At 48.9% G+C, this 13,348-nt stretch overlaps 1 protein-coding gene across 2 annotated transcripts; it reads left to right on the plus strand.

Moving 5' to 3' along the window:
- Nucleotides 1-744: 744 nt before the first annotated feature.
- LOC140371639 (UDP-glucuronosyltransferase 2C1-like) lies at nt 745-12,122 on the plus strand. Of its 2 annotated transcripts, none has more exons than XM_072458818.1 (9): nt 745-820; nt 3,622-3,885; nt 4,493-4,779; nt 4,949-5,151; nt 5,239-5,387; nt 8,759-8,887; nt 9,713-9,800; nt 10,490-10,709; nt 11,796-12,122. In XM_072458818.1, the coding sequence occupies exons 2-9, from the start codon at nt 3,628-3,630 to the stop codon at nt 12,076-12,078; spliced, it is 1,617 nt and encodes a 538-aa protein (XP_072314919.1). In that variant the 5' UTR covers nt 745-820; nt 3,622-3,627; the 3' UTR covers nt 12,079-12,122. The 2 variants fall into 2 exon arrangements, with proteins under 2 accessions (XP_072314919.1, XP_072314920.1); XM_072458819.1 differs by lacking the exon at nt 745-820 and adding an exon at nt 2,736-2,842.
- Nucleotides 12,123-13,348: the final 1,226 nt, after the last annotated feature.

Raw genomic sequence — 13,348 nt, forward strand, 5'->3', positions numbered from 1 at the left:
GCACTTTAGGGAACATTTGTGCACTTTTGGTAACATTTATGCACTTTAGGGAACATTTGTGCACTTTTGGTAACATTTGTGCACTTTAGGGAACATGTATGCACTTTAGGGAACATTTGTGCACTTTTGGTAACATTTGTGCACTTTAGGGAACATGTCTGCACTTTAGGGAACATTTGAGCACTTTTGGGAACATTTATGCACTTTTGGTAACATTTGTGCACTTTAGGGAACATGTATGCACTTTAGGGAACATTTGTGCACTTTTGGTAACATTTGTGCACTTTAGGGAACATGTATGCACTTTAGGGAACATTTGAGCACTTTTGGGAACATTTATCAAATCAAATCAAATCAATTTTTTTGTAAGGCCCAAAATCACAACAACAGTTGCCTCTGAGGGCCACAGGAGAAATGATGATGAGAAATGTATGCACTTTTGGGAACATTTGTGCACTTTTGGTAACATTTGTGCACTTTAGGGAACAAGTATGCACTTTAGGGAACATTTGAGCACTTTTGGGAACATTTATGCACTTTTGGGAACATTTGTGCACTTTTGGGAACATTTGTGCATTTTAGGGAACAAGCTGTGAGATGTGACCTCTCCACCTGATTCTTCACCTACTTTCCCCGCTGTACAGTAAAGTCCAGGAGATAAGAGCCGCCCGCCGATTGGTCCGCGCCGATAAGAGCTGCGTTCCGATTGGCCGCTGGCACACAATGCCTTTTCCACGAAAGAGGTTTTGACTGTGGTCACGTGACGCCGTCGGACTTTATTCAGTTCGACAGTCGGGCCGGCGGCGTTCAGTGAAAGCAGGTGAGACTTTTTCGGCTTCAGTCGTCAATAGTAACGGGTCCGTTCGCGGTGTTTTTAAAGGCGCACCATGTGTTGTTTGGCCTGACATGTTCCAGGGCGTGGCATTAAACTCATCGACCTTGCATTTGTTCAGTCACAGGTGTTTTTATTGCTTGAAAAACACGCGCGCTCTCTCTGCGAGCGTGTTTGTCTCCACGGAGATTCGTTCAATGGCATCTGCATGGGGACAAACGGAAAGGTTACGTAGTGCACCTTTAAGTGTGACATTGATTCTGGTGGGAAACTGTAAATGACAATTGCGTATAAAGTTTATGGTGATACAACAGACTCTGGAGAACGATCGAGGAAAGAAAATCTGCAGGTGTTTTTTTTTTTTTTTGCAGTGATTTTTGAAGTTCTGGTCGGATTTGGGATCGATTTCCAGAGTTTTGCGCAGCAGTGATTTTTGACAAACAATTGTAATCAACTAATTATGTGCAATAACAATAACAAGTCATGTCTTCATGATCATTGTTGGCTTCACTTCACTGATGTTCCCCATTTTTTTTCAGTACATGTATCATTTAATATCAATTAGTGCAATAAGAATCAGTGCAACATCAATTAGTGGAATTTCAATTAGTGGAATATCAATTAGTGCAATAAGAATCAGTGCAACATCAATTAGTGGAATAAGAATCAGTGCAATATCAATTAGTGCAATATCAATTAGTGCAACACCAATTAGTGCAATAAGATTTAGTGACATATAAATCAGTGCAATATCAATTAGTGGAAAAAGAATCAGTGCAACACAAATCAGTGCAATAAGATTTAGTGACATATAAATCAGTACAATAGGAATCAGTGCAATATCAATTAGTGCAATAAGATTTAGTGACATATAAATCAGTGCAATAGGACTCATGGCCATGTGAAATACAGATGAAATGTGTTCTAATTAATGACAGTCCCTCTCAGTCTTTGATTGTTTTTACGAGCGTGACACTGTCCAGCTGCACATCGTCTGTGTAAATACTTTAGTAAAAAGTAAGTCTTTCTGTGACATCAACCTGTCGAGGAGCTGCCGCCGCCTCGATTGTTCCACCTTTTCCTTTAGTAGATAAATAAACCACTTCATATTGTGCTGTTCAAGATTTACCGTCCACGAGTGGCGAGTCCAGCCTTTGTTCACACCAGAAATCTGATCATTATCTGATTTCTGGATTTCTAATTCCGTTTACTGAAATATCCTCTAAAGTCTGATGCGAGTGATCTGATTGCTGTCTCATTGTTCTCGCCTGTGCAGGTTTTGACGAGCGACATTATGAATCAAAGGGCAAACAACAAAAGCGAAAAAAAACAAAGAAAAAAATGTTAAAGATTGAAAGTTATTGTTCAGGAGAGGAAGAGTGTTTTTCAAAGCTACCACCACGATCCTTGTCCAGGCCCGGTTCAAACTCTGCTCACTAAACACTAAACTGAAATGTGACACGCACAGGCTTGTTTTTTTTTCCGTCTCACAGTTGCGTGTGGGCGTGGAGCAGACTATTCCACTCTTCCGCTCTTTCTTTCTCTTCGTTCGTCCTGAGTTCAGCGGGTTGAGGCTGCACGCGGACGCAGAAGCTTTTCGATGCACGGCCGACCGACAGTGTAGACACTTTGACGCGCTCTTGGCCGCGGAGAAGGAGCTCGTCCCTGGGGGGAATCTCGCGGAGAGAACCGAGAGGGAGGAAGAGCAGAGGGAGAGCGGAGGAAGAGTGGAGGAAGAGCGGAGGAAGAGCGGAGGAAGAACGGAGGAAGAGAGGAGGAAGAACAGAGGAAGAGCGGAGGGAGAGCGGAGGAAGAGCGGAGGGAGAGCGGAGGAAGAGCGGAGGAAGAGCGGAGGAAGAGCGGAGGAAGAACAGAGGAAGAACAGAGGAAGAACAGAGGAAGAACAGAGGAAGAACAGAGGAAGAACAGAGCCCGAGTTATACAAAAACAAGTGAGAAGCGGTTGGTGTGGATTTTCAGTCCGATTCTCTCTTCACAGCGGAAGAAAAAGGTGCGTTCTCGCGTTCTCTCTTCCACTCAGAGGCGTAGCTACTCGGCAGGCGAATGCACGGGGGGCCTCGATTGCCGGGGGGCCCCACAGAGGTCAGCGCTACAACAGGCTCGTTACAGTCATTACATTTGGTTGACTGTAGTTTTACGCTTTGACCACAGCAGGGGGGATCCTGTAAATGCGCCGTAAGAGCTGGGAAACACAAAAAGACCGTGCGTAAATGCTCAATGCCACGCTCTTACACCTTAGCAAAACAACCGTAAAGTTAGCTTGATATGACATCGTAATAAATACACACCAATTAACTGTGTTTAGCACCAAACTAAAATCACTTTGGTTACACAAAATACAACAATTGTGCTTTAGTGCAACAAAAAAAACGTAATACAAAAAAACGTGTCGATTTTCCCCCTTGATGACTTTTTCTGTTTCTGCCGTTTCAGCGTCTTTTGTGTCACGCTAATCCCGCTGAAACGCTAAACAGGAAGTAGCTCTTCAAAATAAAATTGCATTCTCTGAAACCGGAAGTTAAATTTACATGTACACAATTGGTTCTTTCCACCGTCTGTCTAACTTTCTTTCTTAGATTAGACTTGTTGATTGATTATGCATTGATTTATAGAAAAGACAACAGGAGACAACACACCAAGCCTGAATTGAACCAATCGGAGCTTTAGAAACAAGATAAAACATTAAAGGATTTGTGTAGTGCACCGTATACGCATTAAAAGTCATACATACTACGCATCTGTCCTAACCCTCTTTTGTCTTCTCCGCAGTGTAAGATGCGATCCCTGGTCCTGTCCGCGGTCTCGGCCCAGGTTCTGTTCCTGGCCCTGGCCCTGGTCCAGGTGGGTCCGGCGCTGGGGGGCAAAGTGCTGGTGTTTCCGGGCGAGTTCAGTCACTGGTTGAACATGAAGAGTCTGATCCAGGAGCTGCGGAGGAGAGACCACTCCATCAGCATCATGGTTCCAACAGCAAGTCCGTCAGTGAAGTACAACGACACAGAACTAAAGAAGGACTTCAACTTTATCGTCTTTGAGGTCAGGACGGAACCAGGACGGAACTGGGACGGAACCAGGACGGAACTAGGACTGAACCAGGACTGTACCAGGACTGTACCAGGACTGAAAAGGGACTGAAAAGAGACTGAACCAGGACGGAACCAGGACTGAACCAGGACTGAACCAGGACTGAACCAGGACAGAGCCAGGACTGAACCAGGACTGAACCAGGACAGAACCTGGACTGAACCAGGACTGAACCAGGACTGGACCAGGACGGAACTAGGACTGAAAAGGGACTGAAAAGAGACTGAACCAGGACGGAACCAGGACTGAACCAGGACAGAACCAGGACGGAACCAGGACAGAGCCAGGACTGAACCAGGACTGAACCAGGACAGAACCTGGACTGAACCAGGACTGAACCAGGACTGGACCAGGACGGAACTAGGACTGAAAAGGGACTGAAAAGAGACTGAACCAGGACGGAACCAGGACTGAACCAGGACAGAACCAGGACGGAACCAGGACAGAACCAGGACGGAACCAGGACAGAACCAGGACTGAACCAGGACTGAAAAGGGACTGAAACAGGACTAAAACCAGGACACAACCAGGATCAACACGACTATGCTTCTCCTGTCAGGTTCCCTACACTGTTGCTGACTACAAAGAGTTCCTGGAGGAGTTCATGCACTTCTCGATGTACGAGTCCCACAAGGCGTCGGTTTGGACCAAAGTGCGGCTGGTGAACAGTTGGCTCGGCCGCTCTGTCGTCATGCAGACACAGAACTGCGAGGGAATGGTCCGGAACGCCGAGGTGATGGCGCAACTGCGAGCCGCCAACTTCGACCTGGTTCTGTGGGACCCCATGACCCCTTGCGGCGACCTGATGGCACGATTGCTCGACCTGCCCCTCGTCATTTCTCTAAGGTCTGTTTAGTTCTTTCAGATCTCTTTTGACGGGGAACTAGTGACTGGGGGCCTCAAGGGCAGGTGCTCTCCTGTCGGACCAGAACCCCATGTTTCTACGCATGTTTGTACGTCTATAAAATACACTCACTACTGACCTGCCTTTCTGCTGTTTGCTGTTTGGTTCCAGGTTCTCGTTCGGCGGCGTGATGGAGCGTCACTGTGGCCACGCCCCGCTGCCTCCGAGCTACGTGCCGGCGTCTCCTCTGACCTACAGCGACAGCATGACCTTCACCCAGAGACTGACCAACGTCCTGACCAACCTGCTGAGCTCCGCGGTGTCCGAAGTCTTCTGGAAACTAACACTGGACAACTACTACTCGGACGTGCTAGGTAACGACGCGAAACGAGGCCAGACGGGGGGGAAAAACGGCGACTACTTTGAGCTTTTGGCGTGAGCGTGAACCCGTGTTTGCGCAGGACAATCAACCACGGTGTGCGACACGATGGGCAGGGCCGACATGTGGCTGATAAGGACTTACTGGGACATCGAGACGCCGAGGCCTCTCCCGCCAAACTTCCACTACGTGGGCGGGCTCCACTGCAAACCGGCCAACCCGCTGCCGGAGGTGAGCCGCCAATCACACACAAGCGAAGGGTTTGAAGACGTGCTAATTAAGACGATTAAGGTTATTTTTAAAGGGAAACGGTCCAAAATCTGTCCAAAATTTGCAGATGAATCGTCATTTACTCGTTTTTGTGCGATACTTGACATTTCCGGGCACGAATTGAGACATTTCTGATGCATAAATATGATCTATGAGAAGAAAACAGGCAGAATAAGCATCCAAATGATCCAGAACGATACTTAATTAAGGCTAAATCTTTGTTATGTCAATGGCTTTTACGACAAAGTTTACGTTCGCACCAGAAATCTGATTTACAGAAAAAATCGTCAAGACCTAAGTTTTTTTGTGTTTTGGATGTTTCTGTTGCGCTAAATATGTACAAAGACGTGTGTCCTCACCGTGATCGGGCTTGGATCTCCACACACCCGACTCGTACTCGACCTGGAGGAGCCTCCTTCTGCTCGTTATGGTTCACTTTCTTTCATTTTAAGGTTTTTTTGGGGGCTTTATTTGACAGGATAGTACAGCGTGAAACGGGGATGAGATCGGGGAACGACACGCAGTCAATTGATGTGAACAGTTTCCGCTCAATTTATTTTTGCCACAGCCACAATCACGGCAGCGGTCGTGGAAAAGAAGAAGGAATTCAATAGTCAGCCATTAATATCGACGCCGATTAAAAACGATTTAGCGACCGGAGAACTGTCCCACAGCGCCCCCTGTCTTCAGACCCTTCTTCAAAGAAAACAGACTTCGGACGGTCAAACTTGTGGTTCAGCTGAGCAAATACAGTAGGTCAGAGCCTCCTGCTTGAACTGACCACGTGGAAAGACGAATCCCGAGGTCATGGACGAGATGTCAGTGTGTTTGAGATGGGTCAGATCATTGGCATCGACCAGAGGAAACATCTAAAGGAGGTGGTCACTCTGGTGCTGTGGTCACTCTGGTGTAGTGGTCACTCTGGTGCGGTGGTCGCTCTGGTGCAGTGGTCACTCTGGTGCTGTGGTCACTCTGGTGCAGTGGTCTCTCTGGTGCTGTGGTCACTCTGGTGCTGTGGTCACTCTGGTGCAGTGGTCACTCTGGTGTAGTGGTCACTCTGGTGCTGTGGTCACTCTGGTGCTGTGGTCTCTCTGGTGCTGTGGTCACTCTGGTGCTGTGGTCACTCTGGTGCTGTGGTCACTCTGGTGCTGTGGTCTCTCTGGTGCTGTGGTCACTCTGGTGCTGTGGTCTCTCTGGTGCAGTGGTCACTCTGGTGCTGTGGTCGTTCTGGTACAGTGGTCACTCTGGTGTAGTGGTCACTCTGGTGCGGTGGTCACTCTGGTGCGGTGGTCACTCTGGTGTGGTGGTCACTCTGGTGCAGTGGTCACTCTGGTGCTGTGGTCGTTCTGGTACAGTGGTCACTCTGGTGCAGTGGTCAATCTGGTGCGGTGGTCACTCTGGTGCTGTGTTCACTCTGGTGCGGTGGTCGCTCTGGTGCAGTGGTCATTCTGGTGCAGTGGTCATTCTGGTGCGGTGGTCACTCTGGTGCGGTGGTCACTCTGGTGCGGTGGTCGCTCTGGTGCTGTGGTCACTCTGGTGCGGTGGTCACTCTGGTGCAGTGGTCACTCTGGTGTAGTGGTCACTCTGGTGCTGTGGTCTCTCTGGTGCTGTGGTCACTCTGGTGCTGTGGTCTCTCTGGTGCAGTGGTCACTCTGGTGTAGTGGTCACTCTGGTGCAGTGGTCACTCTGGTGCTGTGGTCACTCTGGTGCGGTGGTCACTCTGGTGCTGTGGTCACTCTGGTGCAGTGGTCACTCTGGTGTAGTGGTCACTCTGGTGCTGTGGTCTCTCTGGTGTTGTGGTCACTCTGGTGCTGTGGTCACTCTGGTGCTGTGGTCACTCTGGTGCAGTGGTCACTCTGGTGTAGTGGTCACTCTGGTGCTGTGGTCTCTCTGGTGCTGTGGTCACTCTGGTGCTGTGGTCTCTCTGGTGCAGTGGTCACTCTGGTGTAGTGGTCACTCTGGTGCAGTGGTCACTCTGGTGCTGTGGTCGTTCTGGTACAGTGGTCACTCTGGTGCAGTGGTCACTCTGGTGCGGTGGTCACTCTGGTGCTGTGTTCACTCTGGTGCGGTGGTCGCTCTGGTGCAGTGGTCATTCTGGTGCAGTGGTCATTCTGGTGCGGTGGTCACTCTGGTGTAGTGTTCACTCTGGTGCGGTGGTCGCTCTGGTGCTGTGGTCACTCTGGTGCTGTGGTCACTCTGGTGCTGTGGTCACTCTGGTGCTGTGTTCACTCTGGTGCAGTGGTCGCTCTGGTGCTGTGGTCACTCTGGTGCTGTGGTCACTCTGGTGCTGTGGTCACTCTGGTGCTGTGTTCACTCTGGTGCAGTGGTCGCTCTGGTGCGGTGGTCGCTCTGGTGCAGTGGTCACTCTGGTGCTGTGGTCACTCTGGTGCTGTGGTCACTCTGGTGCGGTGGTCACTCTGGTGCGGTGGTCACTCTGGTGCTGTGTTCACTCTGGTGCGGTGGTCACTCTGGTGCGGTGGTCACTCTGGTGCTGTGTTCACTCTGGTGCTGTGGTCACTCTGGTGCTGTGGTCACTCTGGTGCGGTGGTCACTCTGGTGCGGTGGTCACTCTGGTGCTGTGTTCACTCTGGTGCAGTGGTCACTCTGGTGCTGTGTTCACTCTGGTGCAGTGTTCACTCTGGTGCTGTGGTCGCTCTGGTGCGGTGGTCACTCTGGTGCTGTGTTCACTCTGGTGCGGTGGTCACTCTGGTGCGGTGGTCACTCTGGTGCTGTGTTCACTCTGGTGCTGTGGTCACTCTGGTGCTGTGGTCACTCTGGTGCGGTGGTCACTCTGGTGCTGTGTTCACTCTGGTGCAGTGGTCACTCTGGTGCGGTGGTCACTCTGGTGCGGTGGTCACTCTGGTGCTGTGTTCACTCTGGTGCTGTGGTCACTCTGGTGCTGTGGTCACTCTGGTGCGGTGGTCACTCTGGTGCTGTGTTCACTCTGGTGCAGTGGTCACTCTGGTGCGGTGGTCACTCTGGTGCGGTGGTCACTCTGATGCTGTGGTCACTCTGATGCTGTGGTCACTCTGGTGCTGTGGTCACTCTGGTGCGGTGGTCACTCTGGTGCTGTGTTCACTCTGGTGCTGTGTTCACTCTGGTGCGGTGGTCACTCTGGTGCGGTGGTCACTCTGGTGCTGTGTTCACTCTGGTGCTGTGGTCACTCTGGTGCTGTGGTCACTCTGGTGCGGTGGTCACTCTGGTGCTGTGTTCACTCTGGTGCAGTGGTCACTCTGGTGCGGTGGTCACTCTGGTGCGGTGGTCACTCTGATGCTGTGGTCACTCTGATGCTGTGGTCACTCTGGTGCTGTGGTCATCTTTTCTTCTCTCAGGACCTGGAGGAGTTCGTGAGCTCGTCCGAGGCTGGTGTGGTGGTCGTCACGTTCGGCTCCATGGTCAACAACCTGACCACGGAGCGCGCAGAGGTCATCGCCACGGCACTGGCTCAGATCCCACAGAAGGTCAAGACCAGGACTGGACAAGGATTGGAGCAGGACTGGACCTAAACCAGGACTAAATCAGGTCTAAACCAGGACTAAACCAGGTCTAAACCAGGTCTAAACCAGGACTAAACCAGGTCTAAACCAGGACTAAACCAGGACTAAACCAGGTCTAAACTAGGACTAAATCAGGTCTAAACCAGGACTAAACCAGGTCTAAACCAGGTCTAAACCAGGACTAAACCAGGTCTAAACCAGGACTAAACCAGGACTAAACCAGGTCTAAACTAGGACTAAATCAGGTCTAAACCAGGACTAAACCAGGTCTAAACCAGGACTAAACCAGGACTAAACCAGGTCTAAACCAGGACTAAACCAGGACTAAACCAGGACTAAACCAGGACTAAACCAGGACTAAATTAGGTCTAAACCAGGTCTAAACTAGGACTAAACCAGGTCTAAACTAGGACTAAATCAGGCCTAAACCAGGTCTAAACCAGGACTAAACCAGGACTAAACCAGGACTAAACCAGGTCTAAACCAGGACTAAACCAGGACTAAACCAGGACTAAACCAGGACTAAACCAGGACTAAACCAGGACTAAATTAGGTCTAAACCAGGTCTAAACTAGGACTAAACCAGGTCTAAACTAGGACTAAATCAGGCCTAAACCAGGTCTAAACCAGGACTAAACCAGGACTAAATCAGGCCTAAACCAGGTCTAAACCAGGACTAAACCAGGACTAAACCAGATCTAAACCAGGTCTAAACCAGGCCTAAACCAGATCTAAACCAGATCTAAACCAGGCCTAAACCAGGACTAAACCAGGACTAAATGTGTGCAGGTGGTCTGGAGGTACAGTGGATCCACTCCTCGCTCTCTGGGACCAAACACTAAGCTGCTGCACTGGATCCCTCAGAACGACCTCCTCGGTGACTTTTCTCTTCTCTCTGGGTTTAAAAAAGCAGGAACAGATTCACTGTGGGACTTTCTGGTCTCCTGCTGGTCCTCCTGGAGATATGCCTGGAATGTTCCGCACTACGGCATTAAACCTTTTCTATTTAGCTTCTTCTTTTCATGACATGTGCGTTTATCCACTCTTAAAACATTCTAAAACATTCTAATTTCCAGAATAGAAATACTCAAATACTTTACACGTTTTAAACTTCATCTTCACATTCCATTGTAGTTGTAGTTTTCATTCTTTATCTTAAACAGACATGTAAACGTAACCGTGACGCGGCTGAGCAGCTTCTGCTGTTTTTGACTCGTTCTGACACTTTCTCCCGTCCAATCACGATCAGAGCGACCGCTGCATCAGGAAGTCGGGAGTCTAGTTTGCAATGGTTATTTCAAACTCCTGCAATTCCCTCTGAAGCCAGTAGATGAAGCCAAAACTCAGTTAGAGCCGCGGGAAACGACTGACAAGTGTTTTTATGTTTTATCTTTTTAAACGTGTTGGTTCTAAAACATGAGATCCAAACTAAATGGACTCAAGAGTTTAAAGGACGATATCAACACAAATAACGCATCATATTTGTCCTTTAAAGCGGCGTCTGTTTTCCTCCGCCCACATTTGTGCCGACGCGCTTTTACACCCGTGTGATATCGCCCCCTTCAGGCCACCCTCGGACCCGCGCCTTCGTGGCCCACGGCGGCACCAACGGCCTGTACGAGGCGCTGTTCCACGCCGTTCCTCTAGTGGGCGTGCCGCTCTTCGGCGACCAGTCGGACAACCTGGCCCGCCTGAGCCGGCGGGGCGGGGCCGTCGTGCTCGACTTCAACACCATGACGTCGCAGGAAATGACGTCGGCCATCAACGAGGTCGTCGACAATCCCAGGTGAGCGTTTTAGCGTCGCGGCTTTGTCGAACGTGCAGACGATAAAGAAAAGTGCAAAGTGAAAAGCGCTTTCTTTGCGGCGCAGTTTGAATTTAAATAATTTTGTGTCGCTAAACTTCTTACTGTCGTTGTTTTTTGTTGTCACGCTCGTACTCTGACTTGTACGATCACTACGATAATCAGATTACGCCGTGATTAGGACTTTTGCAGAATGTGTTTACATCAGGGCTGTCAAGTTAATCGTGCGAACGCCCTCTTTTAGTTTAATGTTTTTTAATTATATTTTTGTGTTTTATAGACAAGAAAAAACATATTTCACGTCAAAACCTTTAGGCAGGATATCACCGTGAACATGCTGAATATAAACACACTCAGATTGTCTTAAATTATAAAGAAATGTACTTTAGCCCAGTCCAAACATGTAGGTAGTGGTACAGATGCTCTTAAATGTGTAGTGAAGTACAAATTCTACTTAAAGTCCACATGATTTTTCTCCTGTTTTTCTAATTCTGACTTAGTTTGGTGGAGTAGAACATGTGTTAAATGTTTATTATAGTTTTACTGCCGTTAAGTTGCAGTTTGTGACGAAAAGTAGAAAAATAGGAGTTTAAAATGACAGGAAGTGGAGCTTAATCCCTCTGTGATGTCATCAGTGTGCGACACAGAGACAGTTTAAACCATGGTTGGACTAAATAAAGGTGTTTTATGGTCTTATTGTGTGTCAGGTCAGAACTGTTGTGTCGTTTATGTGGAGTTTGGCTCTTGTTTACAGTCTGGTTGCTATGGTAACAGCTGTGGAAGCTCGTGTCCAACCAGGAAGTACAATTATAAACTTTACAAAAAATGGTCAAACTGGAGACAAACGGGCAACATGTCTCGTAAAATCTGAAATATAATTGTGTATAAATGTGTAGTTTAGCCTGTCATAGAGTACATAAAGTACTGCACTTTTGCGTGTGTACTTGTACTTCGTTACCTTCCGCGACTGAAATCGGAAAACAATCAGATTTTGGGCGTGGCGAGCGGACTACAGTGTATGTGTGTGTGTCTTCTGTCTGCTCTGACTCCATCTCCCATGATCCTCAGCTTCAGACAGAGCATGCTCAGGGCGTCGGCGGTGCACAGGGACCGCCCCCTCCCCGCCCTGCAGGAGGCGGCGTTCTGGGTGGAGTTTGTGCTGAGGAACGGCGCGTCTCACCTGCGTCTGGCCTCGCGCGACCTGGGCTGGCTCCAGTACCACAGCCTGGACGTCGCCGCCTTCCTGCTGCTCGTCACGGCAACCGCCATCGCTGTCACGGCAACCGTCGCCAGGAAGATGCTGAGGCTGGGACTGGGACTGGTCCGAGGATCCAGACCACATCAGGACTGAGCCTGGACTGAGCCTGGATAGAACTCTAATCCTCCAATTTACAATTCTCAAAATCCTGTTAGATCTTATAAACCAAGACTAAACCAGGACTAAACTAGGACTAAACCAGGTCCAAACCAGGTCTAAACCAGGTCTAAACCAGGTCTAAACCAGGCCTAAACCAGGCCTAAACCAGGTCTAAACCAGGACCAAACCAGGTCTAAACCAGGTCTAAACCAGGCCTAAACTAGGACTAAACCAGGTCCAAACCAGGTCTAAACCAGGTCTAAACCAGGTCTAAACCAGGCCTAAACCAGGCCTAAACCAGGTCTAAACCAGGACCAAACCAGGTCTAAACCAGGTCTAAACCAGGCCTAAACCAGGTCTAAACCAGGACCAAACCAGGTCTAAACCAGGTCTAAACCAGGTCTAAACCAGGTCTAAACCATGTCTAAACCAGGACTAAACCAGGTCTAAACCAGGACCAAACCAGGTCTAAACCAGGTCTAAACCAGGTCTAAACCAGGTCTAAACCAGGTCTAAACCAGGACCAAACCAGGTCTAAACCAGGACCAAACCAGGTATAAACCAGGTATAAACCATGACTAAACCAGGTCTAAACCAGGTCTAAATCAGGTCTAAACCAGGTCTAAACCAGGCCTAAACCAGGACTAAACCAGGACCAAACCAGGTCTAAACCAGGTCTAAACCAGGTCTAAACCAGGACCAAACCAGGTCTAAACCAGGTCTAAACCAGGTCTAAACCAGGACCAAACCAGGTCTAAACCAGGTCTAAACCAGGCCTAAACCAGGTCTAAACCAGGACCAAACCAGGTCTAAACCAGGTCTAAACCAGGTCTAAACCAGGTCTAAACCATGTCTAAACCAGGACTAAACCAGGTCTAAACCAGGACCAAACCAGGTCTAAACCAGGTCTAAACCAGGTCTAAACCAGGTCTAAACCAGGTCTAAACCAGGACCAAACCAGGTCTAAACCAGGACCAAACCAGGTATAAACCAGGTATAAACCATGACTAAACCAGGTCTAAACCAGGTCTAAATCAGGTCTAAACCAGGTCTAAACCAGGCCTAAACCAGGACTAAACCAGGACCAAACCAGGTCTAAACCAGGTCTAAACCAGGTCTAAACCAGGACCAAACCAGGTCTAAACCAGGTCTAAACCAGGTCTAAACCAGGACCAAACCAGGTCTAAACCAGGTCTAAACCAGGACCAAACCAGGTCTAAACCAGGTCTAAACCAGGTCTAAACCAGGCCTAAACCAGGACCAA

Source organism: Eucyclogobius newberryi, unplaced genomic scaffold (genome assembly GCF_026437365.1).
Source record: "Eucyclogobius newberryi isolate DKJ021-1_F unplaced genomic scaffold, fEucNew1.0.hap1 SCAF_22, whole genome shotgun sequence".
Lineage (NCBI taxonomy): Eukaryota > Metazoa > Chordata > Actinopteri > Gobiiformes > Gobiidae > Eucyclogobius > Eucyclogobius newberryi.

Excerpts from the sequence above, each read along its gene's own strand:
- LOC140371639 (XM_072458818.1), top strand. The coding sequence starts at position 3,628 with ATGCGATCCCTGGTCCTGTCCGCGGTCTCGGCCCAGGTTCTGTTCCTG. Across the intron at positions 5,388-8,758 it reads CGGCCAACCCGCTGCCGGAG|GACCTGGAGGAGTTCGTGAG; the intron begins GTGAGCCGCCAA and ends TTCTTCTCTCAG. Across the intron at positions 9,801-10,489 it reads CCCTCAGAACGACCTCCTCG|GCCACCCTCGGACCCGCGCC; the intron begins GTGACTTTTCTC and ends CGCCCCCTTCAG.